Source organism: Xyrauchen texanus, chromosome 12 (genome assembly GCF_025860055.1).
Source record: "Xyrauchen texanus isolate HMW12.3.18 chromosome 12, RBS_HiC_50CHRs, whole genome shotgun sequence".
Lineage (NCBI taxonomy): Eukaryota > Metazoa > Chordata > Actinopteri > Cypriniformes > Catostomidae > Xyrauchen > Xyrauchen texanus.
The window spans coordinates 12,885,606-12,908,797 of record NC_068287.1 but is presented as its reverse complement, the minus strand read 5'-3'; the positions used below and the strand labels follow the sequence as shown (position 1 = coordinate 12,908,797).

Sequence of the window (23,192 nt, the reverse complement as noted above, 5' to 3'; positions counted from 1 at the left end):
TGTATTTCTCTGTTTCTTAAACAATATATTTTGCTTGATTTTAGAAAAGGTGTAAGGTCAAAAAGGTCTGAATAGTATTTTTAATATTTGGTGTGTTTTCGTGTCATGCAGGTTATTCTGTCGTTCATCTGACGATATCGGTAGTACACAGCCCCCCCACCCCCTTACCAACCTTAAAGCACCGGGCCATCCTTGGTAGTCCGGTCGTTAATCCGTCCCTGCTGTGCTATTTGGACTTCAGTATCTTTTTTTGCCATCTGTGAGTTCTGGATGAGTTCACATTTCTCTGTTTGAACTATAACATCATAATTTGTTTTGTAGCCTTTGGCACAAAAGCAATATCATACTGTCCAAGCCTTTACTCTTTTTTTTCTGCATATTCTTCCGTATAATGCACATAACATCTAATAAAATTCTCCTTCCTTCGCTTGTGATGTAATTTATTCTTGTTTTCGCCTTTAGTTGATTCAGGGGATCGCAAAAGAGTACTGCATGCACACTCTCAAATCAAGCTTGCATATCAAAAAAGGTTCCGGCTCTTATAAGCATCAATTTCAAAGAGGCAAATATCCAAGTTGTGATGAGTTTCTAAATAAACATTTTAATATCAAAACCCTGCAACATCAAAAGATTAAATAAAATAATAACAAAATAACATTTAATAGTGGCAGGCAGGCTAGTCAAATTACAGGTAGGTAATTACATGTGCAAAATGATCAGTGACCTCAGTAATGTTAAGTTTTAAAGATTAGATTGTTTGACCTTTGTTAAAAACACTTTAGAAAATTGAATTCATTTAGAAAACAACCGGTTTGAAATGCGTTTACACTTATTCACTTAATAGACCATCACAGCAGCACCATCTTTTTGACTGGAATGACAACGAGGCTATGAGGAACAGATGCACAGTCGCTTCAGTGTGTTTTCCTGCAGTTTAAAGGGTTTTTTGATAATTCTGAAAAAATCATCTTTCCAAGACTATGACAAAAAACTTGTGTTGTGGGAAATCAGTTGAGATCTAGGAGCTTTTAACAGGTTTATTCCTTGCGTGCCATTGAAGAGATGATAAGCTATCCCTCGCCACCTCGTTCTCATTCCCAACAAAAATCAAAGATGGCGCTTCTGTGAATAAGGTCTTTTGTAAAAGCATCTTACAGTGCATTCAAGGTATACATTGTATATGTTTCCCGGGATTCAAACCCATGACCTTGGTGTTGGTGCCATTCTACCAGTTGAGCTACAGGAACACTTCAGGAAATAAAAAATGCATTAAAGCTCAGCTTTAATATTTTAGCAGATTAATTTTTTAAAGAACAAACAAAAAATGAACAAGTACATATACACACACATAAATATGGCCCAAAGTCCTTCTTTGTGGCCAGCATCTACCATACAGGTAATATATGAACGGTCCATAAATTAAAAAAAATATTCCAAAATCACTGTTTTCATGTTTTTTAAAAACAAAAATAAATATACATCAAGTTGTCTTACCTTGCAACATTATCTTACAAACAGCTGCAGTGGAGGAAATAAGTATTTGTATACTTAAGCCTCTTAAAAATGTATGAAAGTCGTTGCATTATGTACAAAATGTCAAAGAAAGTGGCAACTGCAAACACATCATGCTAGACCTTTTCCAGCCAGCAATTGTTTTACTATGAGACCAACTTGACCTTTTATGTATAAACTCAGTTCACTTCAATTTTAAACAGGTGTCCTAGCAGATAACTAAAATGAGATATGTTCTACAGTCCTAACATTTAATAATGTTTCATATCAGCCAGCACAATATGAACAAAACAAAACATTTACTTGGTGCAACATACAAATTTCAAAACCAACAAACTTATTTTTTGAGATATAAATACAGTATTTATAATGGGGTTCCTAAATAAATAAGTCATTAACACATGCATTATAAATCATTTATCTGCAGTTATAGCAACAGAACTTTTCAATACTTGCCTAGTGATCATTTAAACTTGCATGCTATAAATGCTAAATAAATACATCTATCCATACTTATTAAAAAAATAATAAATCCCTATTTCATGATTTGTCACAATGTAATAAAATAGATTAGTGAGATTAAAATAGGGATTGTCACTTTACTACAGTCTGTTTATATTAATTCATGTAATGTCTTGACTCACTTGTGTTGCCACTTTCTTTGGCACATTGATGTCCAGAAAAATAATTGTTTTACCTAGTCCTACATTTGATAAATTATTATTGTTGAACAAGTGTCGTTAATCATTTGTAACGTGTGAGGTAAAGGGGCTGACTGTTTGGCAGGTATTGCATGAAAGTCACTCTTTTTATGATGTTGTTATAGCCACATTTCAATGATTTAGAATGCACTAATAAATTAATTATTATTAATGAATAAAACACCTTTATCATCTCTTAACAAAAGGAACATTAATGTAAAGAGTTAACACAGAATATAACCATTTCTATATAAAAGCAGATATAGAAATAGAATGTTGCATACAAACTTGCAAAACTGTCAATGGTCTGTTGACATGATCTCCTAAATGTGGGATTCGCCTGTGTGCTGAATGCTCTTAGCTGCCTGTAAAAGAGTTGGACACAGTCATACCACATCACCAGCTCATTAATATTCACAGTCACAACTATTTATTACAAGACTCAAAGTTTAGATTGACTAAAATGCTCCACACTGTAAATAAATAAATAAATAAAATACAATAAATGTAAAAAATATAAAAAACTGGCAGCTGTAGTTGCCAGTATAATCATGTAAAAAATACAGTAGAAATGTAAACAACTTTACAGAACAACCTGTACATTTTACAGTTTAAAACTGTTGTAATTTACATGACCACGATGGCACTGTAAAAATAATAATAATAATTCTGTTACATTTACAGTAAAAAAAACATCAGAAACTTGATTTTAACCTTCTGAAACTCTAAAAATCAGCTCTTTACTTAATTATAGTAATTAAAGAAAGGCACAAGATGACAAGTTCATCAATAGTGTCTTTCCAAACGCTATGACCAATAAACATGTAGAGTCAGAGCTCAGTGTCACTCACACAAACAATAAACACCATCAGGGTAACACATGTGAAATTAAAATAATGCAGTAAACAATAACTAAACTACAACAAATATAACAGTGAACACCCCATAGTAGATAAGTTATATTAAAAATAAGAAGAAACATAACTATTCCCATAAAATACAATGAAACATGATGGGTCATGCAGGGAATTGTGGGAAAACAATCATTGTTTTTTTTACTGTAATTTGAACAATAATTGAAGGTAAAAAAGTACATGTATTCTCTTGTTAAACAATGTACATTTTTTACCATTAATTATACCGGAAAATCATAATTTTACATCTAAATTTTTTTTTTTTTACAACATTTGATTGTAAAAACTACTTTATTGTCTTTTCAAAAAAATATTTTCCTGTATATTTTACAGGAAAAGAACTAGGTCGCGAATACAAGCGTCCGAAATGGGCTTCTCCCTTAGAGATAGGGTGAGGAGCTCAGTCATCTGTGAGGAGCTCGGAGTAGAGCCGCTGCTCCTTTGTGTCGAAAGGAGTCAGTTGAGGTGGTTTGGGCATCTGGTAAGGATGCCCCCTGGCCGCCTCCCTAGGGAGGTGTTTCAGGCACGTCCAGCTGGGAGGAGGCCTCGGGGAAGACCCAGGATTAGGTGGAGAGATTACATCTCCACACTGGCCTGGGAACGCCTCGGGGTCCCCCAGTCAGAGCTGGTTAATGTGGCTCGGGATAGGGAAGTTTGGGACCCCCTGCTGGAGCAGCTGCCCCCGCGACCCGACTTCGGATAAGCGGTTGAAGATAGATGGATGGATGGATTTTACAGTTTAAACTCGTTAATCAATTAACGTTTTATTTCTGTAGCATTTTTACAGTCTTTTACCGTTAAAATTACAGATATCTTTTTACAGTGCAGTAAATATTTCCACCCCTCTTAAACATTTGGGAAGGACATTTGTTAATGAGAAATGCTAATGTTTCTCTTCAGAGGGTGCAGCTGGTAATCGATCTTTCCGTATTATTGTTGTGCTGAGGATTGTTGCGATTAATGTCCTCAATTTATTAATGCTAATGCTACAATGAACATGCATCTCAGCCTTTTAGCTGATTCCATTTTTGTATAATCAGAGACAGTCAGTGAAAGTCCCCTGTCTAGAAAGAGTTTACCTGGGATTTGCTTGTTTGGTTTGAGCTTGACTCTGAGTATTTCCTCTTCTGTTGTGGACAGATACATGACAGGAATTTGGCATACTCATCTCTTACCTGTTGGGAAATAAACAGACAAAGAGAACTCTGATGATTTGATTGTCTTGTTTTTTTATGCTAGGGATTATCCTAAACATTCTCATGACAGAATGTCACTGGGGGGACTTTTTTTTACCTGCACTACTGAAATGTCACTCTGAATTTAATCAATTCATTGGCTCTTGCGTGTCATGTAACAGATCTTGTCATGTGACCGATTGCAACAATCTAATGTTTGGATGTATCACTTTTTAGCGATTAAAACCATCACTTTCACTCTGTTCCTCAAACAGCTATCGTATGGTTTCAGGAGACTTTAAATACAGTATGTGTCATTTGGTAAGTTATTGTGACTGTACTCGTATATTAGTGGTTAGGTTAGGGATAGGGCTGGGTTAGGGATCTAAAATTTTAACATGATTGTATAATGTAACTTAACTTCAAATAAATCTGAAGATTGCAGAGCCTTTGACGGAATCTTTGAAATAAGGTTAAAACAGCATACAATACAATTATGGTGATGCAGGCAAAAAGTATGTATGGTGACATTTTGGTCATGAGACAACCCTGGATCATCAAATGACCCAGCACATGCATGAAATCTGTTTAATAAAAAGCAAAACTGCATAAAAAGTGAATTTCTTAAAAGCATATTACACCCGACCACCTCTAATATTGATCTGTTTCTCGCTCACACCTATCAAATTGCTTCTGAAGACATGGATTTAACCATTGGAGTCATATGGATTACTTTTATGCTGCTTTTATGTGCTTTTTGGAGCTTTTGGAGTTTTGATCACCATTCACATTGTATGGACCTACAGAGCTGAAATATTCTTCTAAAGATCTTAATTTGTGTTCAGCAGAATAAAAAACATCATACACATCTGGGATGGCATCCAGTAAATGATGAGAGAACTTTTAGTTTTGGGTGAACTATTTCTTTAACTCTGCTTTAACAGACATCATTTAAAATTCAAACTATCATATAAGATTACATTTTGATAATCTCCCATTGGCCTACATGGCCAGAATGTTCAAAATGTAACTAAGAACGATTGCGTCATTGTAACATTTACAAACTAAATTGCGATTTGTCTCCTTTCTTACATCCACATAATGAATTTGCATACTGAAAAGCAATTGGTTTTGTCTTGCATATATTTAACCATAGATGCATGCCATCTGTCCATGTGGCTTTGATACAGCATTTTATTTATGCAGAAGCCTACAACATATAGTAACCTAAAAATATAAACATTTTCTTTTGCACCCTTTCACTGGTTTCAGGAAATGCAATTTTTTCTGTTTATTTTCTTTTCATGCCTTGTGCTAAACATTTACGAAAATGCCAATGGAGAAATTACATTTCCTTTTCAGTCAGAGTGAACTGGACTCACTTGCTTCGAAAGCCAGCAATGCATGATGACCATCAGCACCCCTTGCAGACTGCTTAGTATAGTGAAGATGTATGACATAGCCAGCATGCTCTCATCAAACTGAAAACAGCCAAAGACCCACATGATGCCGAGGACACACAATTGAGCAATCGCAGTGATTATAAATGTCCTGTAGATGGAGACAGAGATCTGAAAGCTTAAGAGGGCACTATGGCGGACAGTGAAGAAACACACACTAAAATCAGACCACAAAGACCCCAGTTGTGTGACATTGTTTTAAAAAAACTTTACTTTTATCAAATATAAGCTTGTATTATTGCAGCAGTGCATATGGTTTTCTATGCAATACCTATCAGGTTTTAATAACATTCTCACTTGATTTTCTGTAGATTGTCTAAGTCTGGGTTGAGGGAGGAAAATTTCTCTGCCAACTTCCATATAGTTATGAGGAAGAAGAACACATTAACCTGAAACAAAATGTAAAAGCTGATATCAAATAATTTATTTCATTTACAGCGATAACAGTTTGTATGTGACACTTTAAACAAAAATGTAGAGGTACTTACAATAATTATCACACACACTGGCCCATAGAAGCTCCAGATTATGCCATCTTCAAAGTTCAGCCAACAGCTAAATGTAAGGAAGAAACATGTTAACACATCATAAACACATCTGAAATTCTAAGATCTTTCTAAGATTGTAAGAGATTATCAATGATAACTTATAAATCAAAAACTCACTATCTGTCCGTGCCATATCCGTCTGCAGACACTGCAGCTGAAACAGCCACAATAACAGCGGGAACTCCATAACCAGCTGCAAACATATAGAGTGGTCTCAGAGTTGTGTTGAAGACCAGCACCACCATACGGAAGAGCTGCACTCCCTCTAGACACATCCAACAGAACGCAGCTAGAAATAAGTAATGCAGCACGCCTGCAATGATTGAGCAGCCCACCTGACCCATAAAAAAAGGGAGAAGCAAAGAGATGTTTTTCATGTTTTTAAAATATAGAAACAATTGCCATATAAATACATCTTAATGGTTTAATAAAATGTATAGTTTGAAATCATATTTCTACCAACCGTGCTGTTACAACTTAAACTGCATTTACAATGTTTTTCAAATATAATTGGCATGATGACAGACAGACAGACAGACAGACAGACAGACAGACAGACAGACAGATACGCAGCTAATCTGTCCTCTGGTGGACGGCAGTGGTGAGTTCTCCCGGACAGCGTGGCCCTCCTCCTTCCCGGGTTTTTTCACCAATGTAACATGTTCACACGATGGGCCAGGAGGAGGCGGGAACTGGCTGAACATTTAGCGTAAACTTTAATGACTCAAAGGAACTTAAACATACCATAAAACACACAGTGACCGTGTGCATCTCTCTTTCTCTCTACCGCTGATTGGGCAACTCAGTGCCGGGCGTGCATCCTCACGACCTGTCCATGCCCACCTCCTCCTCACAGAGGCCACTCCAAATTTTTCTTAAATCAGCATCTCTACATGTATGAATTCCATCACAAGCACACCTGATTCTAAGGTACTGATTAGGTGATCACCTGAACCAAATCTTATTTAATGAGGAAAAGTATAAAAAACACTGCTGTGGTCATCACTATCCTCTTCAATAGGACCAACTGGATGGCAGTAGTACCTCAAAAGAAATTTAATTTTAAAAAAAATAACTATTGACCATGCCAAAAGTTTTAAAATAAAAAAAACAACGTTTTCAGTGAGGAATAGAAGGGTTCAATTCTGGCTTTACTGACAGTGGGATACAGTGAGCGTCTGGTTGCTTCCATCTTTAAAATTTTAAAGATGACGGTTCATAAGAACAAGGTTAAGCAGCAGAAATTAGGGACAACAAAGCTACAGACTGGCAGACTTGTGAAAACAACACACAAATGACCGGAATGACCGCCAACTCATTAGAATGTCACTCAACAACCGTAGGAAGACATCAAGTGACCTAAAAAAAAAATAGTAAACGGCAGCTGGGGTGAAGTGCATGGCGAGGACAGTTCGAAACAGTCTCCTAGGGGCAGGGCTGAAGTCATGCAAAGCTAGGAAAAAACCCTTCATCAGTGAGAAGCAAAGTATGTATGTATGTATGTATGTATATGTGTATATATATATATATATACATATATATATCGTAAACCCTAATAAGCTAGCAGAACTAAAACAAATTCTTAATAAACTCCTAAAACAGATTAAGAAGTACTTTTTTTACATTTGGATTTTGTGCACATTCATGTTAATTGCTCTTAACATGAAATATTGAGGAAGCTAATGCATACATTTTAATGGCACTCAACTTGTAACTCTTTGGTTGAACTTAAAATAACCATGTAAGCTCAACTTAAATTATTAAAGTATAGGTAACCTACCTACAGAATCTAGAACTAGCTAGCACAGTGCATGCTAGTTTGCTGAATGAATGATAATTGGAAGCACTATGTTTTGATTAGCATAGCAATTGTTGAACAAGTAAAGCTATCTTCTGTAGAACATCTTAAAATGTACCTGTACTCAACCTAAACCTAAACTCAAGCTCCAAAATTCACCATAACGGAAACCCCCCAAAAACTTAACAACAGAAACTCTTCTAAATACCACAACAAAATATTAACAAGTCCCCCCCTTCACATTCATCTTGCACAAATACACATTATATAACACTTAATTTTAACATTTACTCTCCCTGTCGAGTGCCATGTTAAATTAAATTTCCTGTAAATTTAAAGAGAAAAGTTAATTAAACTCAAAACAATAAAAATTCAGCTTACTTAAAAGGTGTCAATTTCGTTCAACCCTAGCTTAACGGCTTAGCTGATCTCATTTTTATGATTACATATTTCCCAGCTCAAAACAATTCATTTATTTTGAGCATTAGGGTTTAAAGTGCAAATTACATTTACATTTATACATTTAGAAGACACTTTTAACCAAAGCGACTTAAAAATTTGGAATTTGGCAAAAGCGAGTCATCCTAAAGAAGCAATAATATGAGTTCTGCAATGCAAAGTAAAAATTTTGCTCAGAAAAGTAGAAACAGAGAGGAATGTGAGAGACAGTGATGAAATTACCTTTCCAGGTTGGCCTAAAAAATTGACATTATGACTGAACAGCTCAATTGAAAGCACACAAATGAACCCACAGCAGAATACAGATTTGGCCGGGATGGTTTACCTTATTGTCTGTGCGGGTGATCCCCACAAGAAAGACAAGGTAAGCGATGAAGAGGCTGATGCAAAGGTGCAGGTGGATGGTGTTGCATGTGCTCTGGATAGAGCGCACAAAATAAAATGTTGCAATGCAGATGAGAAGGCAGACCAGTGACAGCGACAGTCCCACCAATGTGATCAGACGCAGCTCATAAACATCCTGTGTGACAGATCAAGAAAGTAAATGGGGATTTTCCTTTACAGATTTCACAAAGTAAGAAAACTATTCATCTCTAGGCCTGTTTCATAGACTGTATGCACATGCAGCGTGAGTGTAACAGCAGGCTCGATTTGTCCTTCCACACTGACAGCGTTTCTGCTCTGCAACAGAGCTGCGACTCTATACAGGGGTTACTATATTGAAGCTGCTTCTAAAATGACACACTATATACACTGTTCACTTTCACTATGCACTCTGCCATGAATTTTCAAAGTGTAGTATTGTATCAAATGGAACTACAGTGAAAATATTTGCACTTCTTCAGTTCACAATGTATTGCTGCTAGCTTTAGCACTAAATTCAGTCAACTCAACACACATTTGCAAGGTGCTGTCTTTACAGAAGTTTTGCTTGTTGCCACATTCACCATTAATTACATTGCTTTGTCAGGCCAGCATGGCTAGGTTACTTCACCTCTTATGCTATAGCGCAAGCCGCGACCAATCGCTGAGTACATGAAGTACCCAACATTCCTCACTTTATTTCAATTGAAGAAATACATCATCCAGGTACTCGTGAATACTTCTTTACATTACATTTTTCAGTGTGAACAAACTACTCTAGACAACACTGCAAAATGGTGAAGAATAGTGATAAAGTATGCAAATTAGAGCAGAGCTTGTGTATTTCCTTTAATGCCGGCCATTAATTATAACATTTGGAATCAGCCATTGGGAACTAATACAAACTTAAAGATAGTGAAATCTTATTTACATGATTCACATTTACATCTAAATGGTACGTAGCTTGATGTAGCTTTAAACTGCTTAAAGGTGCAAAATGTATCATTTATGTAACAATTTTAATAATTATGTAACAAATATGTAACCATTTTCAAATTTGTAATTTTAGATAACTTGATCTTGCCTGCTAACGCTGACAAATTACAAGCTACCATGCTTCATAACTTTCAAATAATTTCAACGATCTTCTCTTTACACTAAAAGTCAGGTATATGGGATAAATGCAGGCAAATACGCTGGTTTCTTAATCGTAGTACAACATATGACATACAAAACATACAATAGTGCAACATAACAGTGCAACAGTAAACTGTCTGGTATAGTTCAGTAGTATGTAGCTGTATGTGTGTACCAGTATGCTATTGTAACGGTATAGACTGAGAAAAGGATAATATGACATGGAATCACATAAAACAAAACTAATATGCAGTTGATATTTGTGAACTAATACATATTATGGACTTGTGTGTACACTAGTTGAGCCAAAAGCATTACTTCACTTGTATGTGAAGAAAGACACACCCTGCACATGCATCATGTTGTGAACTACATTTCATCTCATTCATGTTATTTCTCGATGTTACCAGGAATGCGGTCCAAAGTGCAACAAAGATACATTTGATGCCACCAGAAACAAGAGTCTCGTCTGTGTGGGCAACACTATGTTAGCTGATAAGTAGTTTTATTTTAGTCTCAAAGTTTGTAGTTAAACAATGATAACTGTAATTTGAATTATGCTACCTCAGCTTTCAGCATGATGCTGGTCAATCACGTTGAGTCTCTTTGTACCTAACGTCATGGAGTCTATGGAGTGTGTGCGCGAGCACGAGCAGCAGGTAGATGGCTGCAGTTCACTTAACGGCCACAGGTGTCATTAATAACAAGGGTTTCTGAATCTTACATACTGCACCTTTAAATCGCCGTTGTTTTTCCACTTGGAAATGCATGTGGAACCTGCATCAAGCCGACATGCATCTTTTTTCAGACATTGGTTCAATAGTTCTATTATTTTTTGTAGCTTCATAAAAGAACAAGTTGCAAAAGATTGTTGATGAATATATTTTTAGTGCATTTTCTCTGTAAATGTTCTGTTCACAACCTACTTGCTACAATGCTTCTTCGATGCTGCAGCTTTACAGCACCACACCGCTACACTGCATAAAATTATATTCTCACTGACTATACAGTATTTGTCTTATTTTCTGGTAAAACATATCTACAAAAAATATGTGAAAAAAAAAATGACTGAAGACGTGGAAGATGTTAGGTCTTGTTTTCACAGAAATAAAAAAAAAAAAAAAAATTTTTTAATTAATTTTTTTGCCAAATATATTCTTCTTGTATTAAGCAATAATTTTACTTAATTACCAAAACCTACTAAATGTTTTTGGTCTCCAACTGTGCTGTTTTTCAATACTTTTTCTTTGCAAACATGTGCTAGATGGACATCTCACTGTTTTTTTTAACATCTTGTGCAGAACCGCTGCGTTTTGTAAATGCCGTGTCTAGTTAAAAGTGTGTTCAAGTTTTAAAAGTGTGTTTAGAGACACATGCATTCGGTTATATTTGTTGCACTCTGTCTAGGTTTTTTAGTGCACGAACATGTGGTTAGTTGGAACCGCCGCTAATACATTTCCTCTCAGATATCAAATGTGCATTCAACAAATGTCTTTGATATCTGAGAGGAAATGTAGAAACCAAAACATTTAGTGCTTGGAACAGGAGCTACTGGTAAAAAAGGATGTTATTTTTTGTTTTTAAAATAAAGTTCCACTTCCCTTATGTGCTCAAGATGAGCAGTTGTTGTGACAATCGTAATAAATACAAACCCCAATGTCATAGAGTGCCATCAGTACTGCAAAGCTGCTGAGGTGATTACAGGAACAGACCGTCTGAACCTCACTAGAGTTCACGGTAGTGCAGCCACTTGTGGACCACGCACCACCTTGCTGTGAAGGGTCCCAAAACACACAGGTGTGTTTCTCGTTTGTGTGCTGGGAGAAATGTACATTTAAAAATGCTCATTAATAGAACATAACAGGTAAAACACACTGTACTGTATGCGGTAAATTAAAAGTCAAGTTCTAAAATGGCTCCATACCTTCAAGTGAGAGAATGTGACAATTACTGGTTTCTCCAGATGGCCTGTTTCTTTGTTGCTAACAATGGCAGTTACTATTCTGGAATTAATCTTGAAATGTTTGTTTTCTGGTCCCTCTATATAGCCAAAAAATCTGTTGAGAGATTTTTCAAGACTTTTGTAGCTGAGGAGAGCTGCAGTTGTAAAGCCTGGTTCATAGATACAAGTCACTTAATTAGTTAAATGAACATATATAAATTATCTTATATAGTCAAACTGTAGAAAAGTGATCAGTAGTGCTGTCAATCGATTAAAACATGTAATCAAATTAATTACATGATATTCACAACACTTATTTATTAATCAAATTTAACATCAATATTTTTAATATAGATATTTCAAAGATTTTTTTCCTTTGAATTAAAAGTAGTTCACCCCAAAAGGGCATTTCTGTCATAATTTTCTCACCCTTATGTTGATCCTAACCCATTTAAATAGAATGTTCCGGTAACCTGAAATCAGCCCCCTTCTGCTGAATTTCTGACAAACATTATCTCCCATCAGAAATGTTTGCATTAAGACAACTGTGTATACCTTTTCCTGTGGTGCTACTGATAGCGCATTTCGTGAACAACCTCAGAGACAGAGGCTCTGGTTCCATGGAAACCAAGAAGTATTTTCATTCACAAAATAAAATGCTAAGCGCGATTCGGAGGTTGCATTTTCCAGTAAAAACAGCTTGCTTTAAAGGGAACCTATTATGCCCCTTTTCACAAGATGTAATTTACATCTTTGGTGTCCTCAGAATGTTGCTGTGAAGTTTCAGCTCAAAATACCCTACGGATCATTTATTATACCATGTTGAAAATGCCAATTGTTGGGTGGGAATAAAAACGAGCTGTTTTTGTGTGTGTCTTTCAATGCAAATGATCTGCTGCTCCCCGCCCCATATCCAGAATAGGGCGGAGTTTGACATCTCTGCTTCGGATAAGTAGACATCAAAACAATATAACTGACAGCAAAAATAGTGTGTTCAGCCCTATATATTTAAACCAGAGTCAGACACTGATGAGGGAGAGACTCCATCAGAAGTAACAACTTTGAGAATGAACCAGGAAGTTACTGAATGGTTATGTGATAAATGTATTTATTTATAGAGTTTTTTTCTGCAGTTTTGCAACGATGGATGAGCAACACACATATACTTTTACAACGCTCTGTAATGCTTGATGTGCTGGAGAGTCAAGAGGAGACGCAGCAGAAGGAACTTTAAGTTCTTTAATAGCAAACACTGGAGTAGGAGCAAACACTGGAGTAGACATCACACTCTAAACATCACACTTTAAGGACTGACAGAAAATAGGAGAAACTGAAGGGTATATATACACAAAGGATTAGACGAGGGAATGACAAACAGGTGGGGACAATAAAGGAGTGATCAGGGCAGTGGCTTATGGGAAATGTAGTGAGGGAGAGAAGTTCAAAATAAGAGTCCTGGAAAAAGGTGCAGACTGAACGTGACATTACCCCCCTCTTTAAATGGGCGACTCCTGGCGCCCCAAGACAGATGAGGGTGAGGAAATGGGGAAGAATGATCCCAGGAGGATGATCGGGGCCTGGGAGGCGGCCACAGGACAGGGACTGGATCAGGGGGTCTGGGAGGCGGCCTCAGGACAGGGACTGGATCAGGGGGCCTGTTGAGGCGGCCGCAGGACAGGGACTGGGTCAGGAGGCCTGGGAGTGGGCGGAGTCATGGAAGGCGGAGCCGTGGAGGACTCTGGGGGCGGAGTCTTAGAAGGCGGAGCCGTGGAAGACTTCAGGGGTGGAGCCGTGGAAGGTGGAGCCGTGGAAGGCTCAAGAGGCGGAGCCCTGGAAGGCTCAAGGGGCGGAGCCCTGGAAGGTGGAGCCGTGGAAGTCTTGGGAGGCAGAGCACTGGGAGGCGGAGCCGTGGAAGGTGGAGCAGTGGAAGGCGGAGCAGTGGAAGGCGGAGCTGTGGAAGGCGGATCCGTGGAACACTCGTGAGGCAGAGCACTGGAAGGCGGAGACGGAACCCTGGAAGACGGAGACGTGGAAGACCCTGGGGGCGGAGCCGTAGAAGGTGGCACTGGCAGAAACTGGGGGGAAGGTGCCCTCTTCCTTCTACTTCTCCTTCGGCCAGCAGGGAGAGTGGTTACGTGGACAGTAGAGGCTACAGGCGCTGGCTCTGGGACGGTCGAGGCTACAGGTGCTGGCTCTGTGACGGTCGAGGCTACAGGCGCTGGCTCTGGGACGGTCGAGGCTACAGGTGCTGGATGCAGCAGTGAATCGGCCACTGGGAACAGGATAGGATTAGCCCCCCCAAAAAATTTATTTAGGCGTGGAGTTACCTTTGGGACAGGGGGCGTGGAAGGCTTGCAGACAGGGGCCGTGGAAGGCTTGACAATGTCCACTGTGGGAGGAGATCCCAAGTACTCATCCTCCACACTCACAGTAAAAGGTGAGCTGCTGAGTTTTAGAGCCATCTCCACAAAGTTGCAGAGTGTCCAGTGAGGACCCGCCGGAGGCCTCTGCTCCTTCAGTGCACTATTCAGACCAGCTCTGAAGAGAGTTGAGAGAGAGAGTTGTCCTCATAGTGCACCAAATTTGCTAGATGGAGAAACTCAGGCATGTGATCCTCGACTGGACGATCTCCTTGTTTGAGGAGGAGGATTTGCACAGCAGGTAATTACTCCACCTTAGTTATCTTATGGCAAATCCACTATTGTGCGACCTCGACTACTGTTGGCAAATTCACAGTAAGATCAGTTTGCTTTCTTCCATTAAACACAAAATGCAGAATGTTAGTGACTGACAACCTCAGTCACCATTCACTTTCATTGTACATGGTAAAGAACAGTGACATATTCTTAAAAACTTCTACCCAAATGTTCCTCAGAGGAAAGTATTGTAGTAACTGTTGGGCCTATTCTGACTGCGGACTCAGCAAGTGCTTTGAAATGGATGGAATTGGTCAAATGGTAGGAAAATGTCTAATCATGGAATTTTAAAGGTCAGATTAAATGTGTTAATTGTTTAATACATTATATGTTTTTTAAATCATTAAATTCATATACATTAACAAATTGACAGCCCTAGTAATCAAACATTTAGTAATTAATCAAAGCATAAATACCTAGATAATTGTTGCCTGTTGCTGTGTCCCAGTGGGATGAAAATCGCGTGGTGTTGGTGGATATCACGAAGGGACCCTCAGGTTGAGAACTGCCTCTCTTTACCAACAGCTCCACCTCTTAAAGGCAAAACACATTAGAAATAATAGAGGATTTAGAGCAATGTAATAAACAGACAACCAAAACAGTTCTGTAGACATTGGCCTATACTAAGCTAACAATGGGATTTTTTACAATTTCAGAAGAAAACATGAGTAGTCCTTCCCCATGCAAAAACTTTCCACCATGACACCATGTTGTGGATGGTGGCCAGAGCATTGCAAGGTGGTTGCTAAGGTGTGCTTAGTGGTTGCTAGGGCATTGTTGTGGTTGCTTGGGTGTACTGGGAAATTGCTAGGTGGTTGCTTACTGTCCCAAGTCAAAAAGCCTATAAAATAAAGTTTCTATGATACGCAAGTCCATTTTATTATCTGCCAGGAAAAATTGCTAAGTTTGATCACTTAGAAAAGTAATAGAACAGCTCTCCTCAACAAGCCACACAGTTTGAGTTATCATTCATGTCAGTAGCACAAATATGTAGGCCGAGTTACACACCAAAGTTAAATACTTCGGTAAGGAGTTTGTTCAAACCCCTAACCCCAAGCATAAGCAACAGTCAGTGTGATGCTTGCCTTATCATTAATAATGCGTACTGCTATCACAAATACTATGATGTACATCATTGCATTTTCTTATATACTGCATATTTCAAGAAGCTCTTTTGTTCTTCACCTTCAATTCTGCAGTCTCAGTCATGCTATTACTAACAGTTAAGCTGATATATTATATGAAAGTGAAATATTTAAGCATATTTCTTACCTGTTTTTTTGGATGACCTTTGGGTCTGGGAGTTTTTTAGAAAAGGTCCGATCAGTGTTAATGCACTTTCCACAATATCAAAGATCACTGAAACCATATTATTATCAGGTTGGAACCCATCATGAAGCAGGTTATCCAGGGCATCCAGAAGTTTCTATATGGAGGTAGGAGGTGGTTGAGAAAGATTTGTGCAAAATAATTATGTTTATGATTAAGTATAAGCACCCATTTGATGTCTGCTCTTTAAATCAGAGGTACAATTAATAGGGTTAAAAACATTAAACAATTGTGCAACTTGCATCTTAAGCCTTTTACATTTCTCTTCACAAGTATTTTGAATGCATGTGCTTCTGGTTTCACACGTTTGATTTTGTGCATTGTTGCGTTCTTAAATGTTAAAGATTGTTTTTTCAGCATTGCCACAAGGGGTGCTATAGCAGACATTAGTGTGAACTGTCATGGCGGAGCAACAGTTTGAAGAGATTACTGATGTGCAAGTACGTTAAAGTCAATATTTTAGCTACACACCTGAATAATACTGTAACATATCCAGTCAATTGCCACACATTTTTGGAGTTAACTCTTATGGGTGGGCGGATCAATGCTAAAGTATCAATACTTCCGATACTGATTGTATTGAGAGGATCGATATTGACATACAAATGGTAGTCAACCAGAATAGGCCTAGCTTTGCTAGAACAACGCAGACAGCGTGTAAAAATAAATAAAACTATCAGTGGGCACAATTAAATCTCATTGAATTCCCACCTCTACATATCTCTTGGCAAGATGTGATTTAGCCAATATACACTGTAACATTTGCATTTCTGCAATAAAACAGCAAAGATGTATGAAGTGTAACCTCTAAAAGACTTTCTCCGTCAACTTGTTCATAATCTTCCTTCCTGGCAGACGCCAGTACCAAACAGCTGTTTCTCATCAAAGAGACGATTTTTGTTAGCTTTGGAGATACCTACAAACACACACACACACACACACACACACACACACACACACACACACACACACACACACACACACACACACACACACACACACACACACACGAAAAGAGATATCAGCTTTCCGGTGAGTGTAATGAGTGTAATTTTGTAGCAGTTTTAGAAATCCAGCTCGAGTCAGACAGTACCTGTGATGTATTGCTCTTAGTCATTAATGTGTCACAGTTAAGCTCTGAAGAGAAAACACATAAAGCAAGCATTAAATAAGAAATTCAAATAAATTAGCATTTCTTGAGGAGATTTTCAAAGGTTTTCAAAAACCATAATCATTAATACTGTATACAGCATTCATAAGGCTCAAATTATCAACAAAACAAATCATGGAGTCAAGTGAATGGTTCAGGCTGAAATAATTACAGACGTTTAATTCCAAAAGTTAAAACTAAGCAATCCTAGTCTCCATTCATAACTAATGATTTCAAAGGAACCAGCAAGAGTGCTATTCAAACAATAACCTGTGCAATTCATAGTCTTGTGACCATAGTTGGTGAATCCCGCATTGCACTTGCATTCATGTCCATTCTGGCAGTCTCCTCCTCCACAGATGATTTTATCAAGGATGCATACACCTTCAACACAAGAAAAACAGCATTTTAGAAGTGGACCTCACATTTCTCAAAAAGAAGACATTTTTGTCTGCTCCATATTTTTAAATAAGTAACGTCACATGATTTATGTTTTTTTTAAACAAAACTTTATTTTTAATGGGGCTTACTTTGACAGTTCTCCTTTAGTTCTGTGAAATTAGTTTCCCCTGACTTCAATCTGAAGCCTGCAGCACATGTGCATTTGAAACTGCCAGGGGTATTATGGCATGTTGCATTTGTTCCACAAAGACCTGGATCATCTTTACATTCATCCTTGTCTAGTAACAGATGGCAAACAAAAAGACATGCAAACATGAAACCCTTACTTCAGAAGTATTTTCCCATACATTTTCTCCATTGACATTTAAAATAATAATAATTAGAAAATTGTACAAAAAGGCACAATGCCATGAAGCTTTGCAAATGGCTTAATCACATTAAAAAAGTCGGGAAAATAAAGAATGGAAAGAAATTTATTAAAAAATATTTAAGGTCGCCTATTATTTGCAAGTTTTATCCTTCACACATAATTACATTTCTGAAATGAAAATTAGTCACTCTGATTATATCTCTGCTGCACAGATGTCATACCTGAGATGCATTAATCAATTTTTTTAATTTCTCATTACCTCTGCATGTAGTCTCATTCTCTTGTTTGAATTGGCCTTTTGGCTCAAACCCTTCTTTACATTCACAGTAGTAGCTGCCATTTGTGTTTGTGCAATTAGCATTTTGTCCACAAATTGGAGTTTCAAAATCACACTCATCCTCATCTATTGCAATGACAGAAAAAGTATAACACAGCTCTTTTCAATTACAGTATATTAATAAGCATTTTAGTATGGAACTTTTATCTTTAGCTCTTAAAAATAGTTGTCAAAACAACAAAACATCTTCTTAAATAGGACACAACACTTCTTAGTAAAGTATGTGTGCAATGAATCATGTATTTTAGCTTAGCTTTTTGTTCATACCTACACATTTTTTAGCTTTATTTGTTCTATATCCTTGGGAGCATTGATTTTTATTCATCAGCATCTTTTCCATCAGGGCAAATAAAAGAACTGCAAGCAAAGATAAAGACTGTTACTGAATATTCTGCATGTTTAGTGAAGCTCAGTGCACATGTAGTGATGTTGTAAAATTAGAGACCACATTAAAAATCATCTTGGTAATGACTGTAACCTTAGTTCCCTGAAAGGAGGAAGCGAAATGTTGCTGACGCAAAGGGAATCGTATAAACAGTGTTGTGCAACTGATTCACACGCACAAAGCAATGGCTACTAGCCAATAGGATATTAAAAAGGCATCGACAAGATCCCCCTTCTGTTTGACCATCACAAAGGGCTTCACGGCCTGTGTCAGACCCGTCTGCGTGACAAATTTGTGTCTGGCCACTCGTCTCAAGACTGGCCTGTAACAAGGGGCACTCTGCACATGAAAGAATGCATCTTTCAGATCGGTTGACACAAACCGGTCCAGAGGACAGATGTCAGGCATAATCTGTCTCTGAGTAATTATCTTGATCGGAGACTTCCTGATTGTCCAAGACAAGCATCACGGTCCAGCATAGATCGTAGCCAACAGTGCTTCCTTATGCTAGCAGAAAATAGCAGCTGTAAGAGCCTTTCTGCACACCTGTATGCTACCCATCGCATCTTTGGTGAGGACACATTGTACCTCTGTGCGCACGTGACAGTGGAGGAGAAGATGTAGTTTGAGCGAGGCAGACATCTCGCAAACTTAAGTAAATGTTGCCAAGAGTCTTAGCCATGAGTAGATTTGTGCCTTGAGCAACCACAATGGGGTTCGGAAACTTTGATAGAACATGACAATCATGGCACGGAGCCAACAACACAATCCGTTCCCAGCTCACGACGGAGAGTACAGCGAGAGTAGCTTAGCTAACAACAGCAAGGCAATAAAGTTACCAGCGTCACACCACAAACTCATTCCCGGCTCGTAACAGCGGGGAAAGTGAGAGGGCTGCTAGCTGACGTGGAGGCAGATCACATCTTCGTGTTGCGACATTGCAGTCTCCATGCATGCCGTGAACAAAAGTAAAAACAGGATAAAAACTTCCTTTGCTACAGAGGAGATGTCAAGTGGTAGCCTGAGTGCCAATTCCTACGAGAGTTGAATTCGTGACCCTGAAGAGAATATTTTTGATAAAATTGCATTGTGCTTTGGTGTATATGCCTGAAATAATGCACACATGTAGGCAGAGCGTCAAGTGCCATCTCCCAATAGATTAGTGTGATTTTAAAGGGATTCAGAGATTGTCAGTCTTGAGAGGAGTTCCAATTGCATCAGCTACTAATGCAGCGTTGAAGTGATCGACTTTAAAATAAACTGGGATTTTTTTCTTTTAAACGTTGAAATACACAAAGTTTTTATAATTTATGAAATTTCAAAGAAAGAGCATTTATGACCACAAATAAAGAAATAACATGATCATAAAGGTTTCCACAAACCTGTGGAGTCTATATGGTTCCACTCAAAAATATTATTTTAACTGAATACACAAAAAATATAATTTTAAGGGTTAGATAAGGTAGAAATAGTTTTAAAATGTAACAAAAGTGGAAAGAAAATAATTCTATTCAGCTAATTCTTTCCTCATCTATCTCTCAGTGTCCATGACACATAAGAAAACTGCTTTAACACTTTTTACAACCAAACTAGTGGACTCTACCATAACTGAAGGTGTGGTCTTGTTTATTATTACATAACCAAACACAAAGCAAACAATTATTCTTTGAATCAATGCAGATCTTTTTAGACTTTATACTAACAGTAAGGTTTTGACATTTCTTTTCCTAGAGTTGATATTACTGTCCCACTTTCCCGGGCCTCTCAGACCATCTGGGCACAAAAAAAAACCACACACCTGGATTTCCTGTCCTCACAGCTTCCACCAGTCATTATTCCATCTTGAAAATCATACCCACATAATTCAAGCCTTAACTTCAAGCTAAACATAGCACCCACCAAAGTTGAAATTGCAAAGTGTGGGCATATTGAATAAAATAAATGTAATTTTTCTTTGCAGTATTGGGGTAGTTGCTATGAAATTATTTGGTGTCTTACTCCATCTAAAACTATTTTAAATAGCATTTTAGTATGCATTGAGTTTTTATGACTTCATATTAATTGAGAGACTATGTGTGGAATATTTTTACATGTAAAAATAAATTTGTCACACCACAAGACCCTTTAAAATGGTCATAAATCCAGTCACAGCCCTTATATCAACAAACATATACATTTTAGCCTATAATATTGATGTGGATAAAAAAAAAGAAGTAATTGACATGTTATGCACCCTCAACTACCCATTTGTATCAGTCAGTCTCACAACAATCTCTATCCCATTGTCATGTACTGAATAATAAAGTATGGTACTGATTCACGACAGTCATTTTTACATCTGAATTATAATGAAGTATGTATAATGTTTTAAAACTTTCTGAGAAAAGCAGCAAAACTCTCTCAGTAATGAAAATATATTCTATTAATCATATTTGCCCAGTGCTTTTTAGATTACTACAGTAGACCTCATGGACCCTGATACAGACAAAAACTACCACATTGTGACATCAGATTTTCCTCTCTGTGGCAGTTTCCTCTGAAAAAGCTTTTGAAATGGCAACAAACATGCAGCTGTTCGCAGAATTACCATTTGAGTTCTCAAAACCACACAGTGGCTCCACACTGATATTTGGCTAAACATTCATTAGTTGAAACTTGAAAACCTAAAAAGATTAAATATGACTCACCCAGGATCAGTAGATACACATGCCTCATGGTGAAAGAGTGACTTATACTTTCATAAAGAAGTTAAAACCACTTCAAATTTAAGCTTTGATTCTGAGCAATCCCATAAAATGAATTCAACTGTAAAAAGTCTTGAACCCCTTGAATCTGGAGTATTTCTCCAGGACCCTCTTGAAGTATCGTCAGTTTGTCAATAAAGGTTTGCAGATTATCTACTCCTAAATTGATCAAAGAAAGAACAGAAGAAAGGTTGCACAGTTTTTAATTTGAATGCCTCCTTTTCTCAATATTGCTTTTAACACTAAGTCTTATGTCTTTCTCGTTGTGTCTCAGTGTGTGCCTGAGAGAGTTTTGTGAGTGCAGTCCAGCTGAGTCACACCCCATGCTCTGGCTGACTCTGAGAGGGAGGGGAAAGGAAGAGTTTGCAGCTGTAAAATGATTGAAAATAGGATTCATGACATCATTGTAATATGAAGTAACTCATGCCACAAATAGCTCCTAGGTTGTTCGTTATTTCACAAGGAAGAATGTGACTTTAACTGAAATATTTAGTTGGTAATGCATCATTCAAACTTTCACAGTGTAGGTTGGAAAAAGTATATGAACCCCATAGGCTAATGACGTCAACAAAAGCTAATTAGAGTCAGGAGTTGGCAAACATGACATTCAATTAATGAAACGAGATTGGAGATTTGGTTTAGAGCTACTTTGACTTATTAAAAGCACTTAAAGATTTTGGACCATGCCTTGCAAAAAAGACATACAATCAAGCATTGTTGCTTTGTATAAATCAGGAAAATGCTACAAAGTCTCGAAGACCTCAGATTTTAATCTGTCCACAGTTTGACAAATTGTCTATAAATAGAGATGATTTAGTACTGTGGCTACAATGTTTAGTACTGTGGCTACAATGTTCAATTAGGTAAAAAATAACCCAAGATTTACAGAAAAAATGAAACTAAGGTTGAATTGTTTGGAAAGAACACGCAACACTATGTATGGCGTAGAAAGGGCATCGCATACCAACACGAAAATATCATCTCAATGGTGAAGTATGGTTAAGGGAGCATCATGATTTGGGGCTGTCTTGGAGCTTTGCCTGCTTGTAAAGTAAATCCACTACAGAATGGTTTTTTTTTTTTCAGAAAAAGGAAATCCACCTTTTGGAGTGGCCCAATCAGAGCCCAGACCTTAACCCAATAGAGATGATGTGGAGTGACCTTGTAACAGGACTGGTCATTGTAGGGATGTGAAACTGGTGTTCAGGTAACGTCACAATCTTAATTTACTCAAAATAATACTCAATAGCTTGGCTGACACACTCTAATGCGTTGTGCAGCTTGGTAGCTCTCTTTCCTCCCGTGGCTCATGTGAAAATGTCCTGAGATAAAACCCTGAACGATGTCTAAAGACATGGTAACCTTGGTATAAGATGAATAATTGACTTCGGCCACGACATACACTTTACTGTATCTCAGGGTGTGCATCATTTTATTTTATTTGAAAAATGTAGCACCCATCATCAATTATTCTTTAATTATTACATCGCGGCCTGAAATACTCGATTCTGATTGGTCAATGCCGCCATATAGCAGTCTGTTATTGCTCTGTAACAACCGCAGTGTCACGTATCAGACCGCTCATCCGGGTCCTTGTGAGCCATCTCTCCTGCTTCTTTGATCACTGTGCGATCTCTTCAATAAGGTAATAAAATATTTCCAACTTAAACCAATGTTTCATGTCCATTTATTTGTTTATTTGACAAGTTGTCTTGTAATAGTTTGGATAATGATGGGTAGACAGCTTTTTCGCAAAATAGAAGTCTTGTC

At 37.7% G+C, this 23,192-nt stretch overlaps 1 protein-coding gene across 4 annotated transcripts; it reads right to left on the bottom strand.

Moving 5' to 3' along the window:
• Positions 1-593: 593 nt before the first annotated feature.
• LOC127653463 (adhesion G protein-coupled receptor E1) lies at positions 594-21,696 on the bottom strand. 4 transcript variants are annotated; one of them, XM_052140163.1, is made up of 18 exons: positions 21,366-21,696; positions 18,561-18,650; positions 18,216-18,359; positions 17,715-17,864; positions 17,455-17,568; positions 17,128-17,171; positions 16,840-16,950; positions 15,978-16,131; positions 15,122-15,238; positions 11,992-12,179; positions 11,720-11,884; positions 8,893-9,087; positions 6,428-6,645; positions 6,251-6,317; positions 6,060-6,151; positions 5,685-5,853; positions 4,207-4,302; positions 594-2,578 (listed from the first exon to the last, which is right to left on the bottom strand). In XM_052140163.1, the coding sequence occupies exons 1-18, from the start codon at positions 21,391-21,393 to the stop codon at positions 2,537-2,539; spliced, it is 2,184 nt and encodes a 727-aa protein (XP_051996123.1). In that variant the 5' UTR covers positions 21,394-21,696; the 3' UTR covers positions 594-2,536. The 4 variants fall into 4 exon arrangements, 3 of the variants coding, with proteins under 3 accessions (XP_051996123.1, XP_051996124.1, XP_051996125.1); XM_052140164.1 differs by having other exon boundaries at positions 18,565-18,650; positions 21,366-21,407; XR_007971805.1 differs by lacking the exon at positions 594-2,578 and having other exon boundaries at positions 5,685-5,783.
• Positions 21,697-23,192: the final 1,496 nt, after the last annotated feature.